The sequence below is a fragment of the Sceloporus occidentalis genome, unplaced genomic scaffold, assembly GCF_023333645.1.
Source record: "Sceloporus occidentalis isolate IW3139 unplaced genomic scaffold, rSceOcc1.0.p SCAF_2, whole genome shotgun sequence".
NCBI classification, from domain to species: domain Eukaryota; kingdom Metazoa; phylum Chordata; class Lepidosauria; order Squamata; family Phrynosomatidae; genus Sceloporus; species Sceloporus occidentalis.
Genome location: NW_028316982.1, coordinates 178,504,721 through 178,526,686, shown reverse-complemented (window position 1 = coordinate 178,526,686; position 21,966 = coordinate 178,504,721). Strand labels below are relative to the sequence as shown.

At 40.8% G+C, this 21,966-nt stretch overlaps 1 protein-coding gene across 7 annotated transcripts in view; it reads left to right on the top strand.

Moving 5' to 3' along the window:
- The first annotated feature begins 5,620 nt into the window (after positions 1–5,620).
- LOC149319380 (patatin-like phospholipase domain-containing protein 4) overlaps positions 5,621–21,966 on the top strand; it is a 35,691-nt gene continuing 19,345 nt past the window's right edge. Inside the window, exons 1-5 of one of the 7 annotated variants that reach the window (XM_089511572.1) lie at positions 5,672–5,724; positions 7,644–7,740; positions 9,981–10,044; positions 13,031–13,341; positions 17,874–17,997. In XM_089511572.1, coding sequence (XP_089367698.1) covers positions 13,183–13,341; positions 17,874–17,997 — 283 coding nt within the window. In that variant the 5' untranslated portion in view covers positions 5,672–5,724; positions 7,644–7,740; positions 9,981–10,044; positions 13,031–13,182. Of the gene's footprint in view, positions 5,648–5,671; positions 5,725–6,386; positions 7,741–9,980; positions 10,045–12,303; positions 12,324–13,030; positions 13,342–17,873; positions 17,998–20,006; positions 20,140–21,966 lie in introns of those variants that run through there. The other 6 variants (XM_089511573.1, XM_089511576.1, XM_089511575.1 and 3 more) reach the window with 6 other exon arrangements.

The following is a 21,966-nucleotide window of genomic DNA, read 5'->3' as shown; positions in this document are numbered from 1 at the left end:
CTCGGGCTTACAATCTAAAAAGACATGACACAGAAGGAGAAGGGAGTGGTGGCGGGAAAGGGTAAGAGGTCCAGCAGTTCCTCTCTACCTCCAGGCCTGGACCAAGGCAGATGGACTGGAGGGAGGGCTTGGCTTCAAAATGGAAGGTTAATCTTTAATTAATTAATTAATTAATTTGCAGAGATGTGGTCCCAATTTTTTTTTAAAATGGGGTGAATTACAAAACTGGAATGTGTTATTGGCATTATGTGGATAGTCGCACTAAAAAAACCCAAATACCCCAAAATCTGAACAGAGCTTTGGACAAATTGATGCAAAGGCTCTGCTTCCCACTCTGACAGCCCTCACTTCACATGGAATATGAATTCAAGTGGTAGAGCAAAGCTGATTTGGAAGGCAATGACAAGTGTATGGCCAGCCCTACCATTAGGCAACGTGAGGCAACTCTGGGGACTTGTCTTATGGCAAAGGGGACACTGAACCCATTCTTGTCCATTATCCTCCACAAGAATACAGTTTGCCTGAACACAACAACTGAATTGATATTTAATTAGTTTTTTATGGGTTTTCAGGCTATGTGACCATGTTCTGGAAGAGTTTAATCCTGATGTAAGGAATAAATATTAAATTCTTCCAGAACATGGCCACATAGCCCGAAAAACTGACAAAAAACTATGGATGCCGGCCGTGAAAGCCTTCGATGTCACACTGCTACTTACTGTAATTCTTTTTAAACTTCTGTGAAAAGAATGTTTGATCTGTGCCATGTTTCAAAAAATGTTGTAAACCACCTTGGATCCTGCATAGGGAGAAAGGTGGGATAATAAATAAATAAATAAATAAATAAATAAATAAATAAATAAATAAATGTGGCCAACAGTTCTTTAGTTAGGATCTATCCTATATTTTTGTTATGTTTCAATTCCCAGCAAGGAACAAGTCTTTCCCTCCGGTTAATTCATGGGTGCCAAGTACATATGTGTGTTTAATTTAGTAAAAGTAGCATCTTGACACCACCAGTTCCCTCACTTGGGCTCCAGACACCTATTGCCATGGCTCAATGCTATGGAATTCTGGGAATTGTACTTTGTTGTGAACTAGAGCTTTCTGACAGAGGAGGCTAAATGTCGCACTAAACTACAGTTCCACAGCACTGAACTGTGGCAATTAAAGTGGTGTCAAACTCAGTTATTTCTATAGTGCTGATGCACTCTTGGTAAGTACAGGTCTTTGCAAATTTGAGGATGCATCTACACTGTAGAAATAATGCAGTTTGACACCAGTTTAAATGCTGTAGCTCTATCCTATGGAATTCTGGGATTTGTAGGTTTACAACATCTTTAGCCTCCTTTCCAAATAGTGCTGGTGCCTCACAAAACTACTAATCCAGGATTCTGCAGGATGGAGCCATGACAGTAAAAGTAGTAGCAAACTGCATTATTTCAACAGTGCACATGCATGCACCCTTAAACAAAGTAGGGAGTAAAGGCTTTTAATTCCCATTTTTGCCCACTTTTCTGAGGCAGTTCCTTACTCACCATCTCTCTTGGCTTCAAGTCCCCTGCCACCCCTGTGGAGGAATATCAAAATGTCCTCCATTTGGAGCATGACTAAGAAGGATGAATTTATATTTATAGGAGTGTTTTTAGCTTTTCTTTGGTCATGGCCTCCATTTTTTTTTACTGCCCTACATTTTGCAGTGCCTTGTCCTCCTTTGCAGTAAGGACAGATCTGGTCACTTTGCTGCTAGTCCACTTCGTTTTCACTGGCCACTCAGTTGGGTACTCTGAAGGGGCTCCTCTGAGAAATGGCCACACAGGATTTGGGTCGAACAGCTGGCAACGTGCTCCCGCTGCAGCTGGGCATTTAATTTATTTGTTTTATTTATTTCAAGGATTTTTTTTTAACCTCTTGTGAATGCCAGGCAGCACTCATAATGGAAACCACATGTATTAACTACATAATCATATTAGTCTGGTACCATTGAAGGCCCCATTCTCACTAGCCCATTTGCACGGGATAGAACTGGGCAGATCTGGTTGGCCCCATACCGAATCTGCCCGGAAAGAAGTTCGTACTATCCTTTACCTTGATCAATGCAATTTGCCCCTCTGAAGTTCACATTTGCAGTACTGCTATAAAATGGAGCCTCCTTTGTTATTAATCAAATTCACTTCCGCTTTCGTCAAAGGTGACACATCTTACAATCACTGGCCAACGGAATTGGTTCTTTCCCCCCTCCTTTTTTAAAAAAACTGGCGGCAGTGTGTGCATATTCTGTCAACTTGTCAAATTTAAAAACCTCTAGGTGTGTGTGTGTGTTGTGTGTATTTGGGTCATTACAGATTATGGCAACCCTAAAACGACCCCATCCTGGGGTTTTCTTGTCAAGATTGGTTCTGAGGAGATTTGCCATTGCCTTTTCCCTGAGGCTGAAAGAGTGTGACTCCCCCAAAGTCATGGGTTTCCACAGCCTTCCCTCTGAGTGCAAGCCTCTAGCTTCCACTTTGCTTCCAGCCCAGCATTTCCTCCTCTTTGGAACCTCTTCCCTTCCCTTCCCTTCCCTTCAAGCCCAATGCCACCTCCAAAGCCCTTGCCTCCCCCCATTCCATCCTCTTCCCTTTCCTTCCAGCCCAAAGCATGTGCATAATCTGTCATAATAATAATAATAATAACAACAACTCACCTCAGAACGCGTCTCTGCATCCCTTTTCTTTACTTTCCCTCTAATTGCCACCCCAGAATGCCATCTCTCCTTACGTACACATATGTGGCAAAAGCATTCACACACTGTATCAATTTGCCCAAAAAAGAAACACAAGCATTTGCATATTCTGTCACACACACAAAAAAAATATTTTAAAAAAATGCCACTTGCAAAGTGACCTGCCGTGCCAGCAGCAAGCAAACGAAAGGGAAATGTAGCACAGGCAGACACATTCTATCAATATGTATCAACCTGTAGAACACGCATTCGCATAATCTGTCAAAAATAAAATTACAAAAGAGAGAGAGAGAGAGAGAGAGAGCTGCCTGCGAGAGGGGAGGCATGTTCCACCCTCTGCCCTCCCTCTGCCCTAAATCCCACCCCTGAACTTGACCTGATCATGACCAGGGCCAAGCACATTTGCCGGCAGCAGTGAAGAAATGGGTTTTCCAAAAAGATACAGGAAATAATCCACTTTTGGAAAAACTTCTCTAAAGGGGATTTGTCCTGGATCAGATGTGAAAGACCCTAATTCTGATGTGTTTAAACCTGTGCCAGTGGGAACTTCCGACTTTTAATCCAGGTTACATTTTGGTACAAACGGTAGTCTGAATGGCCCCTTAGTTTACAGGGCTCCATCCTATAGAGACTCTTTGGATTTGTACGTGAGGTACTTCTGATTTATGCCTCCTCTGAATCAGTCCTTAACGGTTCTCTTATTTCTTTAAAGTAGTTTTTAAAGCAGTTGTGCCATTCCAGAATGTTATTTTTGGCATCAAATGGGTGGAGTGGGGAAAAGAAGAACAGCCAAACAAAGAAGTCCTGCTATGAATCAGATTAAACTTCTAGAGTTCGGTTTCTGACAGTACATAGTGTAGCTTATCCCATTTTGGGCCCAAAATTGCAAATATGAGTACAATTAACAGTTGTTTGTGGTCATGTGCCTTCAAGGCATTTCCAACTTAGGGCAACCCTAAGGCAGCACTATCATGGGGTTTTCTTTGTAAGTTTCTTCAAAGAGGGTTCACCTTTACCATCTTCTGGGGCTGAGCGAGTGTGACTTGACCAAGGTCACCCAGCAGGTTTCCATGGCTGAGCCAAGATTTGAACCCTGGTCTCCAGTATAGGGTCACCAAAAGATGGAAACATCTTGAAGGTACACAACAACAACAACAACAACAACAACATGCACCATTAGTGACCTTATCTTAGGGGCCAGCCACACTTATGTTTTTTATAGGGAGAGATTCACATTTGTGAATCGATTCACTGTTCCTATTACATTTTAAGTCTTTTCTCAAGTTCCCATTTTCCACTATTCCTGATGAAAATGGAGGCGCCTCCATTTCCTGAATGGTGGCTGTGTGATGCGAATCGATCTGATAGCTTACTCGTACTATCGGAGATGCGGATCATTGTGGTTCTTAAAACAAGAACTGCTAAGGGATCCGGTGCCAAATGCACTGGTTTCAGTTGCCCCCCCACCCCAAACTACAATTTGTGCAAGTCTGAACTACAGGGAAAGAACCCGGTTTCCAAACTGGGTTATTTCATAACGTGAGAGTTGTTGCCACCATAAACGTGAAGTATTTGGGAACCATTTTTAGGACTCTGGAAAAGGCAACAGGGAAACAGAAGAGGCAACCTCCTTGCAGGCAGTGGTTATGGACAGGGTGACTCAAGGTCCTCCTCCTTTTTCCAGGACCTGTCCTACATTTCACTCTTCTGTCCAGGAGGACTTCCAAAACATCATTTTGAACAGGGCTAAGAAGCAGGAATTTATATTTCTATGGGTGTTTTTAGCCACTGAGTAACTTTGCGCAAGTCACAGTCTCTCAGCCTCAGAAGACAGCGATGGGGCAACCCTTCTAAGCTACAAATCTTGCTAAAAAAAACCCCATGAAAACCCCTAGCCTTAGGGTCACTAGAAGCCCAGGGTGACCACTCTTCTGCCTTTTCCAGGACCTGTCTTACACTTTAGCCTTCTGTCCAGAACATCCAAAACACCCTCCATTTTGAACAGCATTGAGAAGCATGGATTTACATTTCTAGGAGTGTTTTGAGCTTTTCTTTGGTCATGTCCTCCATTTTCAAGTCCTCTTTTTTTCCAAGGACATGTCCTCCCGCATTTCAGCCTTCTCTCCAGGAGGAATTCCAAAACGTCCTCCATTTTGAGCAAGACTAAGAACCTGCATTTATATTACGTGTTTTTAACTTTTATTTGGTCATGTACTCCATTTTTCTTTAATGTCCCACATTCACAATGACCAAGGGCCCTCCTTTTCCATATCAGCCTTCTCTCCAGGAGGAATTCTAAAACATCCTCCATTTTGATCAGGACTAAGAAGCTGCATTTATATTGGTTTTAACTGTTGGACATGTCCTCCAATTTTCTTTAATGCCTCATATTCAGGGTGACTAGGGCCCCTCCTTTTCCATATCAGTCTTCTTTCCAGGAGGAATTCTAAAACATCCTCCATTTTGAGCAGGACTGAGAAGTATTTGCATTTCTAGGTGTGGTTTTCAGCATTTATTTGGTCATGCCCTCCATTTTGTGGTGTCTTGGCCTCCTTTGAGGTGAGGATACCTGACCTAAAGGCCTATATTTTATTTATTTATTTATTTTATGGTATTTATACCCTAAAGGCTCCCTGGCACTTTAAGGCCAGAGAGCCCAGGGGATTACCACACTACCCTCTTGTAGTGCTGCTATTTCACTTTAACTGCTCTGTGGCTGCCTCCTGTTGCATTCTGGGGCTTGTAGTCCAGTGAGACCTAAGAGCTCTCTGTCTGAGAATTCTAAACGCCTCTCCCTTAAACTGCAAATCCCACAATGCAACAGGAGGAGGCAGCCAGACCACTTAATGTGGAAGAGCAGCACTGTAAGAGAGCAACGTAGCTGGATGGAGCAGCTGTGTGGAATCTGCTGATGGCTTTTAGGTAAACGTAGCAGGGCCTGCAGGAGGAAGCCAAGGGCGACAGCAGCAGAGAGGAGAAGGCTGCCCAGGGGGAATTGGGTACAGCTTGCCATTGCATACACCCCCCCCCCCCAAAAGCTGCTTCCCTCGGTTCTGCTTTAAGCTGCTACTCTGGTTGATGGTGTCTTCCTCCATGGAAGAGGGTTGGACTGGAATTCACTGGTTCCCAAACTGTGCCCTTTAAGAGATTTTGGACTTCAGTTCCCAGAAGCCTCAGTCATGTTGGCCAGCAGTCTGGGATTCTGGGGGTTGAAGTCCAGAATTCCCTTAAAGAGCAGCTTGGGGACCACTGACTGGATGGTCCCTTGGGGCCCCTTCCATAGTGGGGACCTTGTGCTTTGGCTGGCTTGCTTTGTTTTTAAAAGGGGGGGGGGATCAGCTTCTTAAGATGGTGTCAGTTCTTGAAACTGTGCCCTTTAAGGGACTCCAGCTCCCAGAATCCCAGACGACTGGCCAACATGGCTGAGGATCCTGGTAGCTGAAGTCCAAAATCCCTTAAAGGGCACAGTTTGGGGACCACTGGTTTAGCCCTTAGGTTGCCTATGAAAATATGATGGGGAGCCTTGTCAAAAGCCTAGATCAGTGGTCCCCAAACAGTGCTCTTTAAGAGACTTTTTGGACTTCATCTCCCAGAATCCCAGACTATTGGCTAAGTAGATGGCTGAGGCTTCTGGGAGTTGGAAGTGCAAAATCCCTTAAAGGGCACAGTTTGGGGACCACTTTTGACAAGGCTTCCCACTATCATATTTTCATAAGGGTCCTAACTATATAAAGGATGACCAGCCACCACAGAATGGAAGACTTCCAAGACTAAATGGGGGATAGTGGTTTTTAAAAACCCTCAAAGCCCATTCCTTTACAATTCATGCTTCTCAGGCTCAAAATGGAGGCTATGGCCAAATAAAAGATATTTTAAAAAACCAGACACTTAAAATAAATCATGCTTCTTAGTCAGGCTCAAAATGGAGGACATGACCAAATAAAAGCTATACACACACACTTAATATAAATGCATGTTTCTTAGGCTCAAAACGAAGGACATTTTGGATTTTCTCCTGGATAGAAGGCTGAAATGAAGGATGTGTCCTGGAAAAGGAGAAGGACCTCTGGTCACCTTGAATGTGGGTCATTCAAGAAAAAATGGAGGGCATGACCAATTTGGGGTTTATAGATTTCTAGCATTAGGCATTTGGCATTCTTGGCATTTTTCTAATGCAAGCTACAAATCTCAGGATTCTGTAGGACAGAGCCTTCATACTTGAGGAAGCACCTCCAGAATCATAGGCTGCGTCTCCACAGCAGAAATAATACAGGTTGACACCACTTTAACTGCCATGGCTCAATGCTATGGAATTCTAGGAACTGTAGTTTGGTGGAGCACGAGAGCTCTCTAACAGAAGACTAAATGTCTCTCAAAAACTACAAATCCCAGAACTCCATAACACTGAACCATGGCAGTAACAGCAGTTTCAACCTGGATTATTCCTGCAGTGTGGGCGCAGCCATAGTCAAACTACTATACTACTCTAATGGCAATACAGTGTGGGAATGACTCAGAGAGGATCTTCTTGGTTATGGTACACCATTTCTGTAATGCCCTCCCCATGTTAGTTTCTTTGAATTACTGGATCAAGACAAGTTGTTGTTCTTATTGTTGTTTTGTGCCTTCAAGTTGTTTCTGACTTATGGTGACGCTAAAGCGAACCTTTATCATAGGGTTTTCTTGTCAAGTTTCATCAGAGGGAGGTTGGCTTTCTGTTAAATCCCCTGTGGCCTAATTTTATGCATGTATGTCTCTTGTAATAGTAGTAATGTAGTAGTAGTAGAGAGCCAGCGTTATTGTATCTTTTTTGTTTGTAATTTACTTTATTTATGAGGAATTGTGGTGGCTTTAGCTGTTAGCAATAAACATAGACAAAACTGCTGAGAGCATTCAGGACTTACAAGTTTGCTTTTAGCCTTTTTCCTGTCCCAGATCTTATTTGATAAGTCCCATCATCCTTTCCCAAAACTGATGGAAGCCGTATGCCTGAGGAACCCAGTCTAAATCCAAAGGTTAGTTCTAACTAAAGTAGATATGCTGAATCAATATAAATTATGGACATGTCGATTTACCAAGTGTAACTGTTATTGTAAGGAGCAAGCATGGTGTAGTGGTTTGAGCACTGGACTTTGACTCTGGAGACCAGGGTTCAATTCTTGGTCAGCCACAAAACCCACTGGGTGGCCCATGGGTAAGTCACACTCTCTCAGCCTCAGGAATAGGCGACGTCAAGAAAACCTCATGATAGTTTTCACTTAAGGGTCACCATAAGTTGGAAACTACTTGAAGGCACACTACACATAATAGTAATGTTTATTGTGGTCACAAACCAAGAAATATACTGAAGAAGTTAAAAAGGAGCAGATAGCAAAAAGCAAAAACATTTAGAGTGCAATTACAAGCTTAATAAAACATAGCTGTTTTTATTTTTCCTACTCCTAAGCTGCGACAGAGATACGTTTAATATATGTGTTATATGTATAATCCTGATTAAGTTATTTACCGGTTTTAATCCTGGATTGTTTGCATTGTTTATATTGTTTTATCAGTATGATTTTTTGATGGCAGGACAATTTGAAAATATTGTAATAAATAATTAAATAAACAAATAAATAAAAACAAATAAATGTTGCCATGGCAGTTAAAGTAGGATCATAGTGCTATAAACTGTGGGCCCAAACAGACAGGTCAAAATAAAGCTGCTTTGGGTCACTTTGGAGATATACTGTTTAAATGATGCATGTGTCCTAAGAGGCCGGATGCCACGCCAAAGCCATGCTTCAGCACAGCTTCTGGATTCTTAAGATGTGTGTGTCATTTAAACAGCATACCTCCAAAGTGACCCGAAGCAGCTTTATTTTGGCCTGTCTGTTAAGACCCTGTGTTGCATGAAAGGGACTCTTTTTCGGACAACTAGAGTCTCTCTGTCTCTGACGTCTTTGGGTAGATACTTTTTCTAGCCCTGCTGATGTGCTGTAATTGGAGATGGGAAAAGGTGCTGGGCTTTATATGTGCAAACCGTATACAGTCCTTCTCCCAGTAGTTTGTGGCCTCATATCAAATGTATGCATGTTGGTTCATAATGGCCAGAGCTTGGAAAAGTTACTTTTTGGACTGCAACCTCCAGACTGCTCCAGCCAGCATTGAGTAATACTGGCTGACAGGTTTTGGGACTTGTTCTGAAAAAGGAACCTTTTCCAACCTTGGCTAAGAAGCTCGGTTCATGGAAACAGAAGATTTGATATTTTCATCTAGTTAGACAGGATCAATCCTCTTTGTTATTGTTATTGTGTGCCTCCAAGTCATTTTTGACTTAAGGCAACCCTAAGGCAACCCTATCATGGTGTCTTCATGTCAAGATTTGTTCCGAGGGGGATTGCCATTGCCATCCTCTGAGGATGAGAGAGTGTGACTCACCTAAGGCCATCCTGTGGGGTTTTATGCTCAAGCGGGGATTTGAACTCCCATCTCCCCTGAGTCTGATTCTCAAACCACTGCACTACACTGGTCCTCTTTTCGATAAAAAGATAAACAAGTAGCTTAAAGAAAAAGTTGCCAAGTTTGCAACAGCTGAGAAAACTAACTCTCGTGTCAGAACTGAACATAGGCTGTGGATGCAGTGCAGAAATAATGCAGATTGACATCACTTTAACTGCCATGGCTCAATGCTGTGGAATTCTGGGGATTGTAGTTATGTGAGACATGTAGCCTTCTTTGTCAGAGAGCTCTGGTGCCACAACAAACTACAAATCCCAGTATTGTATAGAATGGAGCCATGGCAATTAAAGTGGTGTCAAATTGGATGATTTCTGCAGTGTGGATGAAGCTGTAGGGAAGGTTTAATAGACCAGGGATCCAGGACAGATGTAGCAGCAGTGTAAGAGGAATCTTACAATTCAGACACAATAATGTCTCTCCCTCCGGTTTACTGCTGAGTGATTAGAATGTTTTGTATGCGGAAAACCAAAGAAATGGAGAAGACAGCTTTTTCCCAAGTAGGAGCTATTGTTGGCCTGCACTTTGCCAGTTTTACAGTGTCCTAGATCAATGATGCTGATGATTTAAATTCAGTTACTTGACCAACCTCATTAGTTTTCATAGCAATGCACCAAAGCGCTGGGTGGTTTAGCTGAATAAGTGGTAAATTATGATGCCTTAAATCTCTGGACTGTTGGCACAGTCTTGGTCCTTGTTAGTAATGCCTTAATAACAAATTGTGACTGACACTAATGAGCATTTGCTCTGTTCTCAGGCATCTTGGCTCCAGATCTCCATATATTGCCATATTTTGTCTGTTGAATAAGGATAAATAACAGGTGGGCAGAATCTCAAACTTCTAATTTTTCAAAGACACACTACAGTAATAACCTACACGGTTATAATAATATTGCTGTTTTCTTTTTCTGCGTCACTAGAACCTGTACGATAGTCCAGAATTTGATTATTATTTCACTATTCCTGTATTTTCTAGGAGAATTTCATATGTTCAGTTTCTTCATGTTACACAAAACGTAAAGGCACTCTGCTGAATACAACAAACAAACAAGGATATACAAAGGAATTTTCTAGCACCTTAGATACTAACTGAGAGAAAGAACATTGTAGCATTAGCTTTTGTAGACACTATCTACTCAGTCTCAGATGTTGATGAAGTAGATGGCATCTATAAAAGATTATAGTACAGTTAGTCTCCAAGATGCTACAAGATGCTTTTGTTTACTCATATTGAGAAACAGGGATATTTCTTTGAATAAAACAAAAAAGTACATCCTAAGTTATGAAGAATAAAAAAAATATCAACTAATTGAGCATCTTAGGCTGCTGCTACGCTGCAGAATTAATGCAGTTTGACACGCTTTAACGGTCATGGCTCCATCCTATGGAATCCTGGGATTTGTAGTTCATAATCTGATAGAGAATGCTAAATATCTCACAAAACAGCAAATCCCAGAATTCCATAGCATTGAACCATAGCAGTTAAAGTAGTGTCATCCTGCATTAATTCTGCTTAGTAGATGCAGCCAAAAATGCCCTAACCATGCTTTCTCAGCCTTGTTGTTTTTGTTACTTTTGGCTATGGTTATGGTTTCTTAATCTGGAACACTTTATTGCTAAAAAAATAACTAGGAAATAAGTTTTATGATGGGTGATAGGTTTGGGAAGTACAGTATTGGATTCACACAGTGATTATAATTTTTAACAGCTCCTTTTGCTTGTTGGAAAAGATGATAACCCTGAGTTTGCAAGACCTGAGCAGGACTATTGAGGGGTTGGGGCCCTTGAAGGTCTTTCATTTAGAGGGTTGCCATAAGTAAAAGCCAGATTGATGGTACATAATAACAATTTCTACAATGTTTATACACATATTGATGGTAAATAATAACAATTTCTACAATGTTTATACACATAAACTTACTTTGTTTTTCTTCTGTACAGCAGGGGTTAAATCTGTGAGTGATCATGGAGGTGTTAACACTTCCTCTGAGAACCAACTTGTTGTAGTGGTTTAGCTTTAGAGGAAGGAATGGCAAACCCTTCTGAAGAAACTTGTTAAGAAAAACTCATGATAGTTTCAACTTAGGGTTGACATAAGTCAGAAACAACTTGAAGACACAACAACAACAACAACAAACTCTTCCTCTGATTATGCAAGCTGTATAAATCACCCTGCAATACTTACTGCCCTGCAAGAAATTAATACTTGCCAGCATGGGGAGGGGATGAGGGACAGACAGCTTTGACTGCAGGAAGATGGGGCTTTCCTACAAATGTCAGATTGCAACTGTCACTAGTCCTTATTTTTAGTTATTCTGACCAGGGCTATTGAGAATTTCAGTGCAGCAATAGCAGTATGGAAAACTTCATCCTATATTCTTTTTCACCTCCACGTAGCTCATTGCTGCTTAAGGTTACCAGGTTCATTCTCAAATACAAGAAAGTTACATGCCCATAATTTATGTTGTGTTTGCTTGTTTGTTTGATCTCAAAATAAACTTTGATAAAACTCCAGGCCATAGGTTCCAAATTATTGTCTCCCCTCCATTTATTTATTTATTCCATATGCCATCTTTCTACCGGAGTGGAACCCAAGATGGCTCACAGAAGGAAATTAATTAAAATCTACCCATACAATTTTAAAAAAAATTAAAATCATCAAAATTAAAACAGTATAAAATTATTTCAAATCACAAAAGTTAACAAATAAATAAAATGTTCCCCCAATAAAAAAAGCTTCCCTGGTGTCATTACATATTAAAAGCCTGCTTAAACAAAAAAAGTTTTTGACTGCTGGCAAAAGGAAAGCAGGGAGGGAACCAGCTTAGCCTCCTGTCGAAGGACACTCAGGAGGTTGGGAGTCACTGAGAAGTCTCTGTCTTGCATCCTCACCAAGAGTACCTGTGATGATGGTGAAATAGAGAGAAAGCCTTCCTCAGAAGATCTAAGAGTTTTTGCAAGTTCATATGGGAAAGTTGGTCTTTCAGATTGTTTGGACGTAAGCCCTATAGGGATTTATAGATCAAGACCACTTTGAATGCATGGTGGATGGAATAATGGTGGCCATAAACAAGGAGCCTGTGACTGAGCTTATGTGCAGGTATTTAAAGAAGTAGGACATGCCACTTGTCTTTTCTCACACAGTGTTTTGTCACTGAGAATAAAGCTATGCCTTTCAAGTAGTCTTATGTGAGGGACTGGCAGGTTCCCCCCAGTGTGCAGGGACTAGTACCATATTTATGCCCATTGACTTAAAATTGTTTTTCTCACCAGAGACCAGCAATTGATGACTTGTGGACAGTCCCTGAACTGCCACTTTGGGTAGCACTGGAATAGAATTAATGTTTGGAAAATGGCTTTAGCTTTTTTGGTGACTCCAGGAAAAAAAAAATGGGAACATCCATACACTTGTGCCTAAGTACTAGAGTAGCTCCAAGGCTTCTTCTGTTTTAAATCCCAATTTTTGGCAGAATTGGAACATTGCATGCTTATTATGAATCTGACACTTTAAACCTAATTTGATCCTGTTAGATTAAAAGCACAATCCTTGTTTTCAGTGCCTTAGGTACACAATTTCAGGCCTTGGAGAAGCAATGAAGGGTGAATCTTAATTTGAATGCGCTAAATCTCTCTCCATCAATGTCATCCTTGGCTTGTCTCCAGCAGGTTTGAACCTGTGATCCTGAAACTGCTCTTTTGCCTAACTACTGCCTCCTGCCTTGATCACATTGATCCCCCTGTAGTTTATTAGTTTGCAACAGCATCCTGACAGCTATTTATAATTTGTTTGTTTGTGTTTTCAACCAGGTAATTTCAAGATTATTTACAAGTGTATTTGTAATCTATACACTCTGCAATAAAATTGTCAGGCAGTGCTCTGTCTGCCTTCTCCTTTATACTGGTGGATGGCAAGATGAATCTTCTTTAAGTGATTCCTGATACCATCTAAATTTGGAGGAATGTGGGCTACGAGAAACTTATACAGATCTTCTGCACAACTCCTTCACTTCAGACAGTGTGGCCCACACAATGCTCTCCTTCTTAAAATTCGGAAATATCATCATGATAGTGAGAACTGCTGCATTTTACAAACTCTCCATCCTTTATTCACATACAGTGTAAGTATGTATTTACTTCTTTTTTTCTTTTTCTTTTTAGATTTTATTCAACATAAAAGTATTTATTTACTTCTCTGCTGCTGTGTTTATACACACAAGTGTTCAATTGAAAATGAAGGATCTTTTCATTGGCTTGCTCTTGGGTATTACTGCGCTCATTCTGAAGGCTGTCTTAAGTTTACAGTCCTGCCCTTGATCCTGACATATAAAATAAATGAAACCTAATGTGTCTTTTTTTAAAAAATCATACTAACTGAGGAAATTATCATACATGTGAAACATAAATTTGCAGAGGATAAATAATAATAATGTTTGTGAAGTTGAAGGCTTTCATGGCCGGCATCCATAGTTTTTTGTGTGTTTTTCGGGCTATGTGGCCATGTTCTAGAAGAGTTTATTCCTGAGGTTTCGCCAGCATCTGTGGCTGGCATCTTCAGAGAATGTTTGTTCAGATTTCATTTGAATGAATAGCCAGATTTAGTGCTTGGGGATTTAAAATATTTTACTTATTTACTTAGAGGTTAGTCCAAATATATACAGAGGGTCTTACAATAATAATAATAATAATAATAATAATAATAATAATAATTTTTATTTATAGCCCACTTTTCCAGGGTAGATCAAAGCGGGTTACAACAAGGCAAAAGATATACAAAACAAAATACAAAACATACAATATAAACATCATAAAAACAGCTCATTACGTTTAAAAACACCATAAAAATACAGCAGCATAAAAACCAGAAAAAACAGACTAGCTGAATGAAACCATTGTACAACAGGGGAGAACAGCATGAAGTCAGGACACATGGGGGAAAGCTTGTCAGAAGAGAAAGGTCTTTAATTCCTTCCTTTCAAGTAAACGTGCTTAAAACTTTAGCCTAAGACTCATGAGGTGAGGGAAGCAGTATGAAAATGACCTTAATGATTAATTCTTAAAATGGTAGCATAATTTTTAGCTACTATGAAAATAAGAGCCAGGTAGGGAGGAGAGTATGGGTGCACATGCTCTGAGATGTATGTATACAATTTATAATGCTGGTGTGGAGAAAGCTTTTTTACTTAACGGTGACACATGTTTTGCAGGTTTTTTTCTTCCAACTTGGTTATTTTTGTTTTTGAAAAAAAAGTGAGCTCCTGGTATTTGCTGGAAGTCAAACTCAGCCAAATCCTCAAGGTCTAGCAAATTCCTCACTGGTCTTGGAGACAATTTCATTGTCCAAAAAGTGGAAGAGGCAACAAGGGGATCAGCTATTTTGGATCTGATCCTAACAAACAGGGATGACCTAGTTAATGGGGTGGGATCCTTAGGTGGGAGTGATCATGTACTTCTGGAGTTTGTTATACAGTGGAAAGGAGAAGCCAGGCATAGTCAGACACACATTCTAGACTTTAGGAAAGCTGAGTTTAGTAAACGTAGAGAAATACTGGGGGTGATCCCATGTTCAGGAATACAAAAAGAGAAGGGAGTTCAAGATGGATGGGAGTTTCTCAAGGGGGAGATACTGAAGGCACAATTTCAAACAGTTCCAATGAGGAAGAAAAATGGGAGATGTCTCAAGAAACCAGGATGGATGACTAAAGAACTTTCAACTGAGCTAAGTTTTAAACGGAACATGTATAAGAAATGGAAAAATGGGGAAATCACCAAAGAGGAATTCAAACAAATAGCAAACATATGTAGAGGTAAAGTCAGAAAAGCTAATGCACAGAATGAACTCAGGCTTGCTAGAGAGGTTAAGAACAACAAAAAGGGCTTTTTTGGCTATGTCTGCAGCAAAAGGAAGAAGAAAGAAATGGTAGGGCCACTGTGTGGAGAAGATGGCAAAATGCTAACAGAAGACAGATAAAAGGCAGAATTATTCAACACCTTCTTTGCCTCAGTCTTCTCAGAAAAGGAAAAGGGTGCTCTATGTGAGGATAATGGAGCAGAGGACAGAATAGGGGAATTTCAGCCCAGAATAAGTAAACATAGTACAGGAATATCTGGTTAATCTAAACAAATATAATTCTCCAGGACCAGACGAACTACATCCAAGCGTACTAAAAGAACTGGCAAATGTAAGATCAGATACATTGGCAATAATCTTTGAGAACTCCTGGAGAACAGAAGTCCCAGCAGACTGGAGGAGGGCAAATGTTGCCCCATCTTCAAAAAAGGGGAAAAAGAGGATCCCAACAATTATTGTCCAGTTATTCTGACATCAACACCAGGAAATATTCTAGAGCAGATCATTAAAAAGAGAGTCTGTGAACATCTAGAAAGCAATGGCATAATCACAAAAATAAAACACGGATTTCAGAGAAAGAAGTCATGCCAGACTAATCTCTCTCTCTCTTTTTTTAATAAAATTACCACCTTGTTAGATGGAGGGAATGCTGTGGATATAGTATATCTTGATTTCAGTAAGGCTTTTGACAGGGTCCACCATGACATTCTTGCAAACAAGCTTGTAAAATGTGGGCTAGACAACATAACTGTTACATGGATTTGTAATTGGTTGACTGGCCGAACCCAAAGGGTGCTCAACAATGGCTTCTTTTCATCCTGGAGAGAAGTGAGCAGTGGGGTCCCACAGGGTTCTGTCCTGGGGCCAGTGTTATTCAACATCTTTATCAGTGACTTGGATGACAGAATTGGAGGTATACTTATCAAATTTGCAGATGACACCAAATTAGGAGGAGTAGCTAATATCCTTGAGGTCAGGATCAAACTTCAGAATGACCTTGTGAAGACACACCCAACTAAAGGTGGTGGCAGGTTTGGGTGTGCAACGCTGGTACCCTGGTGAGATCAAACTCTTCTACCCAAAAATGGCTCTGAAGCTGAATGTAAAGTTCAAAAAGGGGGGAAATTTAATTTAAAGGACAAAATTAAAGTTTTCTCCTCCCCAGCTCTAGACAAAAGATACTTTATAGTTTCAGCAATCTTCAGGTTGTCATCTTTCTGGGTCTGATGGTTTGCTCTCCTCACTCAATGGAGCTGGTGCAGGGTCTTTCAGCTCCTGAATTCATTATTCACTTGTTGTTGGTAACTAATTTGGCTGAGTTGGTAACTAAAATGGCTAAATTGGTAACTAATTTGGCTAACTTGTAAGAAATGCCCTTTCCGGCTGTCTGGGCCTGTTTGCCACCAAAAAGACAGCTCTCTGCCTGCTCACAGCAAAGACTGCTCCAAAACTAAAAGCTTCCAGCTACAACAGAGCATGCTGGGAAAGGGCAAACCAAACCTGGAAATAATGCAGGGGAATCCTACAGCTCCTCCCACAACTAATACAAAGAACTTTTCTACACTAAACATACTATGGCCTGAACCAAAATGAAAGAAAATGCAGGGGAAAGTTTCAATCAGTCCTGGCAGGACATCACAGACCTTAATAGATTAGAAAACTGGGCCAAAGCTAACCAAATGAATGTCAACACAGAGAAACGTAAGGTACTGCACTTAGGGTGGAAAAATGAAATGAACAGATATAGGATGGGGGACACCTGGCTGAACAAGACTATGTGTGAAAGGGATCTGGGAGTCTATTATTATTATTATTAACCTTTATTTATAAAGCACTGTAAATTTACACAGCGCTGTACATACAATCTTTTTAATTAGATGGTTCCCTGCCCTCAGGCTTACAATCTAAAATGACACGACACAAAAGGAGAAGGGAATGGTGGTGGGGAAAGGGATGAGGTCCAGCAGTCTTCTCTACCTCCGAGGTCTGGACCAAGGCAGATGGACTGGAGGGAGGACTTGGCTTCTTGGAGCTAGCCTGGCTCTCTCTCCCTCAAGATGGTGGCTGAAGGGAGGGCTTGTCTTCTTCCAGTCTAGACCACAAATTGAACATGAGTCAACAGTGTGATGTGGCAGCTAACAAGGCCAATGCGATTTTATGCTGCATCAATAGAAGTATAGTGTCTAGATCAAGAGAAGTAATAGTGCCACTCTATTCTGCTCTAGTCAGGCCCCACCTGGAATATTGTGTTCAGTTCTGGGCACCACAATTTAAAAAGGATGTTGAGAAACTGGAGCATGTCCAAAGGAGGGCGACCAAAATGGTGAAGGATCTGGAAACCATGCCCTATGAGGAATGACTTAGGGAACTGGGGATGTTTATCCTGGAGAAGAGAAGTTTAAGAGTTGATATGATAGCCCTGTTTAAATACTTGAAGGGATGTCATATTGAAGAGGGAGCTAGTTTGTTTTCTGCTGCTCCAGAGACTAGGACCTGGAGCAATGGATTCATGCAAGCAACAGGAAAAGAGATTTCACCTCAACATTAGGAGGAACTTCCTGACAGTAAGGGCTGTTTGACAGTGGAACAAACTCCCTCGGAGTGTAGTGGAGTCTCCTTCCTTAGAGGTCTTTAAATAGAGGCTAGATGGCCATCTGTTGGGGATGCTTTGATTTAGATTTCCTGCATGGCAGGGGGTTGGACTGGATGGCCCTTGCGGTCTCTTCCAACTCTATGATTCTCTGATTTACTTCGCTTTTTTGTTGAAGTTTGAAGATATCACCTCTTTTACGGCACATGTAGGTCTCCAGAGGTCAGAATGCATGGTTGATAATGGATATGTCAGCAGCTGTCAATGGAGAGGGAGGCATTACTGCTTATGACAAATCATCAAAGGCACATGGTGGAAGACATCATGAGATCGAAGGTATTCTGTACTGTTTTTTTTTTTTGGGGGGGGGGGTTGGAATCCAGATGAATTACAAAACTATGTCACTTAAACAAGTAAACAAAGAAATGAACAAAAAAATCCTTATGGGGAGGCAAAACAAACAGCAAAACCACTTCCTAGGATTAGGTTATCTTTAAAACAGTTGAAGAGCTACAGCTTTTTCGTTCATACCTTCCAACTGTCTCAACTTTACAGGGACTGTCCCGACTAATCCTCCGTTGTCCCACTTCTTCGGCTGCCTTTATCATGTCCCAATTTCTCACTTCTCCCACTTTCCCTTTTTGTCCTATATTTATTGCTGCAAACTGAGTTCAAAATGGAAAAGTAGTTTTCACACAATTGCAAAGGGAAGGTACAGGAGAAAGGGCGAGTCTTGTCCTTCTTTGTAGAGTCAGGCAAAACTAAATGGCTACAGTTACTCTTAGCTTATCTGTTCTTCCTCATAAATAACTTTTGCCTTCTTGACTACACTGTGATGCAGGATTCACAACACAGGATGCATCTATGGGCCAGAGCAGACATGTATGAAAGAGCAGCTCAAGTCTGCTCCTGCTGGAAGTGGGTTGGAGCCCTACTGTCCGCACACTCTGATCCCAAGGTGGGCCATGCATGCAGGGGCTGACCAGCTCTGCCAGGAGTTGGATTATTCTGGCTACATTTTGGTCTGGTCCTAAGGACCAGAGCGTGGTTTCAGCACGGTTCCTGGCTGCTTTGGAGGTGTGTGTTATTTAATCAGCAAGCTTCCAAAGAGTCTGAAAGCCTCCTCAATTGGACTGTCTATTTCATCCCTATGTTATCCCAAATAGTTGGCTGCCCAGCCTCTAGCATAAATCCCTCTAGGGCAGGAAGAGAAAGTCTACCAGTACCTCAGGCAGTCTGTTTTACTGTTACACAACTCTTATCATTAGAACAGCAGAAATCTGTTGCAACAAAGAACAAGTCTTGTGATCAGCTACAACATCACTGCATGTCTTTTGACTCCAAGCCAGGCTTTTCCCATCCTGTACATTAACCTTGGATTTTTAGGGGGAGAGGGATTCTGACTTTTCTCTGTTGAAATTTTAGCTTGCTTTTTAACTATTATTGTGCTCTGTGGAGATCATTTTGAATGTTGATTGTGGTATTTTGTTTTGGAAAGAGAAATACAGACATCTTCAGCCATGGTAGCAATCATTCCAGCGGATGCTAATCTGTTCCAAGGCAGCACTGTACCTTTAAAAATGTAGCATATGAACTGAACCTTGTTGATAGGGTAGTTGCTGGTATAAAAACATTGGGTCTATCTAATTAGTGTCTGATTACTTAATTTGCCCATATACCGTTGTGTTTTATCTTTCTATCACACAATAGGCTATGGTCTGCATGTAGAACACATGAAGTTTTAATTTTCCCTCGGTAATATTTCTGCTTTCTTTTTTCAAATAGATCTCTTTTGGCCTCTTTTTTTGGGGTCTTCTTTCATTTCCCTCCTCCCAACTTCATAAAATATTCACATTCTTCAATTACTTCTCTCTTGCATATTGCCTCACTTGCTTGCTACATGGTTAATTTGGTCTGCAGTCTGTCTCTTCTTTCTCAAAAAATGATGCCTGTTAACTTATAAATTATAATTTTATAAGAGCTGCTTTTTGCCCTGAATCCATGTACTGCTGTTAAGTCAGAACAGTGAAAAAGGAGTTTAAAGCTGCAGATAATTATAACAATGTAATAGCTGTTATCTGATGCTTTATCTTTTCATGGATTCACAAAGAAATGAGTTGGTAAAATTATTTAGGTCAGACTTTTAAAAAAATATTATTTAGGTCAGAAGAATACTGTCAAATTTTTTCATGCATATCTAGTTTCCCTTTCTTAGCTGAGAAGGACTATCTCACCAGAGCCACTGGACAAAAGAGGGCATACAAACCCATGTAATGGATCTGATGTGAGGACAGCTCACTGATTGAGGCAGGAGCCTCCTTCTGATCTTCTCACCTGTCCCCCAGGTATATCCAAGGAAGAACCTCCCAAGGGATATCACCTCTTCAGCTACTGAGACATAGAGGAGGACATGACTCAGGACAGCCACAAGTGAAGCTTTCATTCCCACTCCTTAAATCCTTCAAGTTTAAAGAACAGGTCCAGTTACATTTCCTTCACTCAGTAGGTGTCTAAGGGGGTTCATCATACTTCCATTTCTTCCCACCCCGGCTGCTGTGGGCAAGAGACAAACGTGTGCCTACCTGTTGCAAACAAGAGGCAATCATGTGATTTGCCCATTTTGGCCCACTAACCCAGCCAATACAGCCCTCACTTGTGCCCTTCCTTAGAAAGGAGCACACCATCAACTCATTGCTTCTGTGGCGTCCCAGAAATAATCCCTGGATATGCCAAAGAGTTACCAAACCTGCGTCCAAACCTTCTTCTGATCTCTTTTCACCTCCTGTATTTCCGATCTAGGCAATAAGGGTCTCATTTACTCCATAAAGCCCGTCTTGGCTATCCATCTTGTACAGTGTGCAAATTATCTATAACATACAGGATCAGTTCCTTGCCTTTCAGCAGCCCCAGTCATTTTCACCAAAGAGTAAAAATGCAACTGGGTGAATGGGGCTGCTGAAACGAAGGAGCCACTGATCATGAAAATGTGTAGGCTTTTAAAATACTTGCCTATTAGCAAATCTTTCAGCTACAATGGACTTAATTTTCAATTATTGTTTTAAAATAGCACCTTTGGTGATACCTATCACACCATGTTGCCTCCAACCCATAGTTGCTGTGTCTCCCAAGCTTGGTTAATGTGTCCCTTTTCATTTATGGGGAAAACCCATCAATAGCTCCCAGTTGTGCTGCAATCCTATTAGACCCAATATACCAAATGTTGCTGCCACAGCAGCTGCAATATTAGCAATCATGTGGTGTTAATCTCCTCCTCTCCCCATTCCCCCCTTCATTTCGCTATTCGCAAGCAGCCTGATTTCCTTTATTTTTTTCTTTTCTTTCCTTTGTAAAAAAACTTAAAATTGCATTAGCATAATCCAGAACTGAAAAGGTAAAGCATGCACATGCACACACATATATATATATTTAAAAAACCTACAAGGCATGCTAGGCAAGGCATATGGTAGGGGGCCAGGTTTAAGGGGGAGTACAGAAGATGGCAGAAATAGCCCCACTTGTGCAATTGACAAGTTGTGTGATAAAGCTTGCTCACAAACCATTATGTTTCTGTTTTAAGTAGGATGGTTGCAGCGAGAATGGGGCTTCTGTAATCATATTTACTGAACTGGGATGTGGGCAGAAAGGAATTTGCCCTTGAGAACTGTTTCATATTTCTGTGTTCAAATTTTGAAAAATCCTATATAAACTAATGGAGAGTGTTTTTTTGGGGAACACAAATTTAATGGGGCTTCCTGTGTTCCACAGCTGAGCTCTACCACAAAGCATCTGATAAAATACTAAGGCTTATCTGTTGCAGGCTTGTGTACAAAATTTTGCCATGCCTAATACTAAAAATCTGATTGTCACATGGCTCTGCGATCTGTGGTAGCGTTTATAGCTATTGTTCATTAATTATTTGCTTGAGGTAGTCTAGAATGGTGCAGTATATGTACAAAATTGTGTTGTGGTTCAGAGGTCAATATTACTGCCGATGCATGTTGGTGTCATTGATACTTGAAGAGGTGTGTCAAGGCTGAGTGCTTTAGATGTCTGCTAATAATATGTTGTTATGATGTGTCTGGACAATTAATCTTGAAAACACAATGCAGTACAAAATAATTAGTTTCTGCATTTACTTCATATTATATTTGAAGTTGAAAAAGCATACAAAAGGAGAGAGAGAAATAAGTGGATTACATGAAGAAAATGATATATTTTTTAAAAAGCTTATTATTCTAGTAGATTTTGGTAATGCAAGCAGTAGGCTTAGCTGCAGGAAATATAAAGATATACTTAATTAGATTT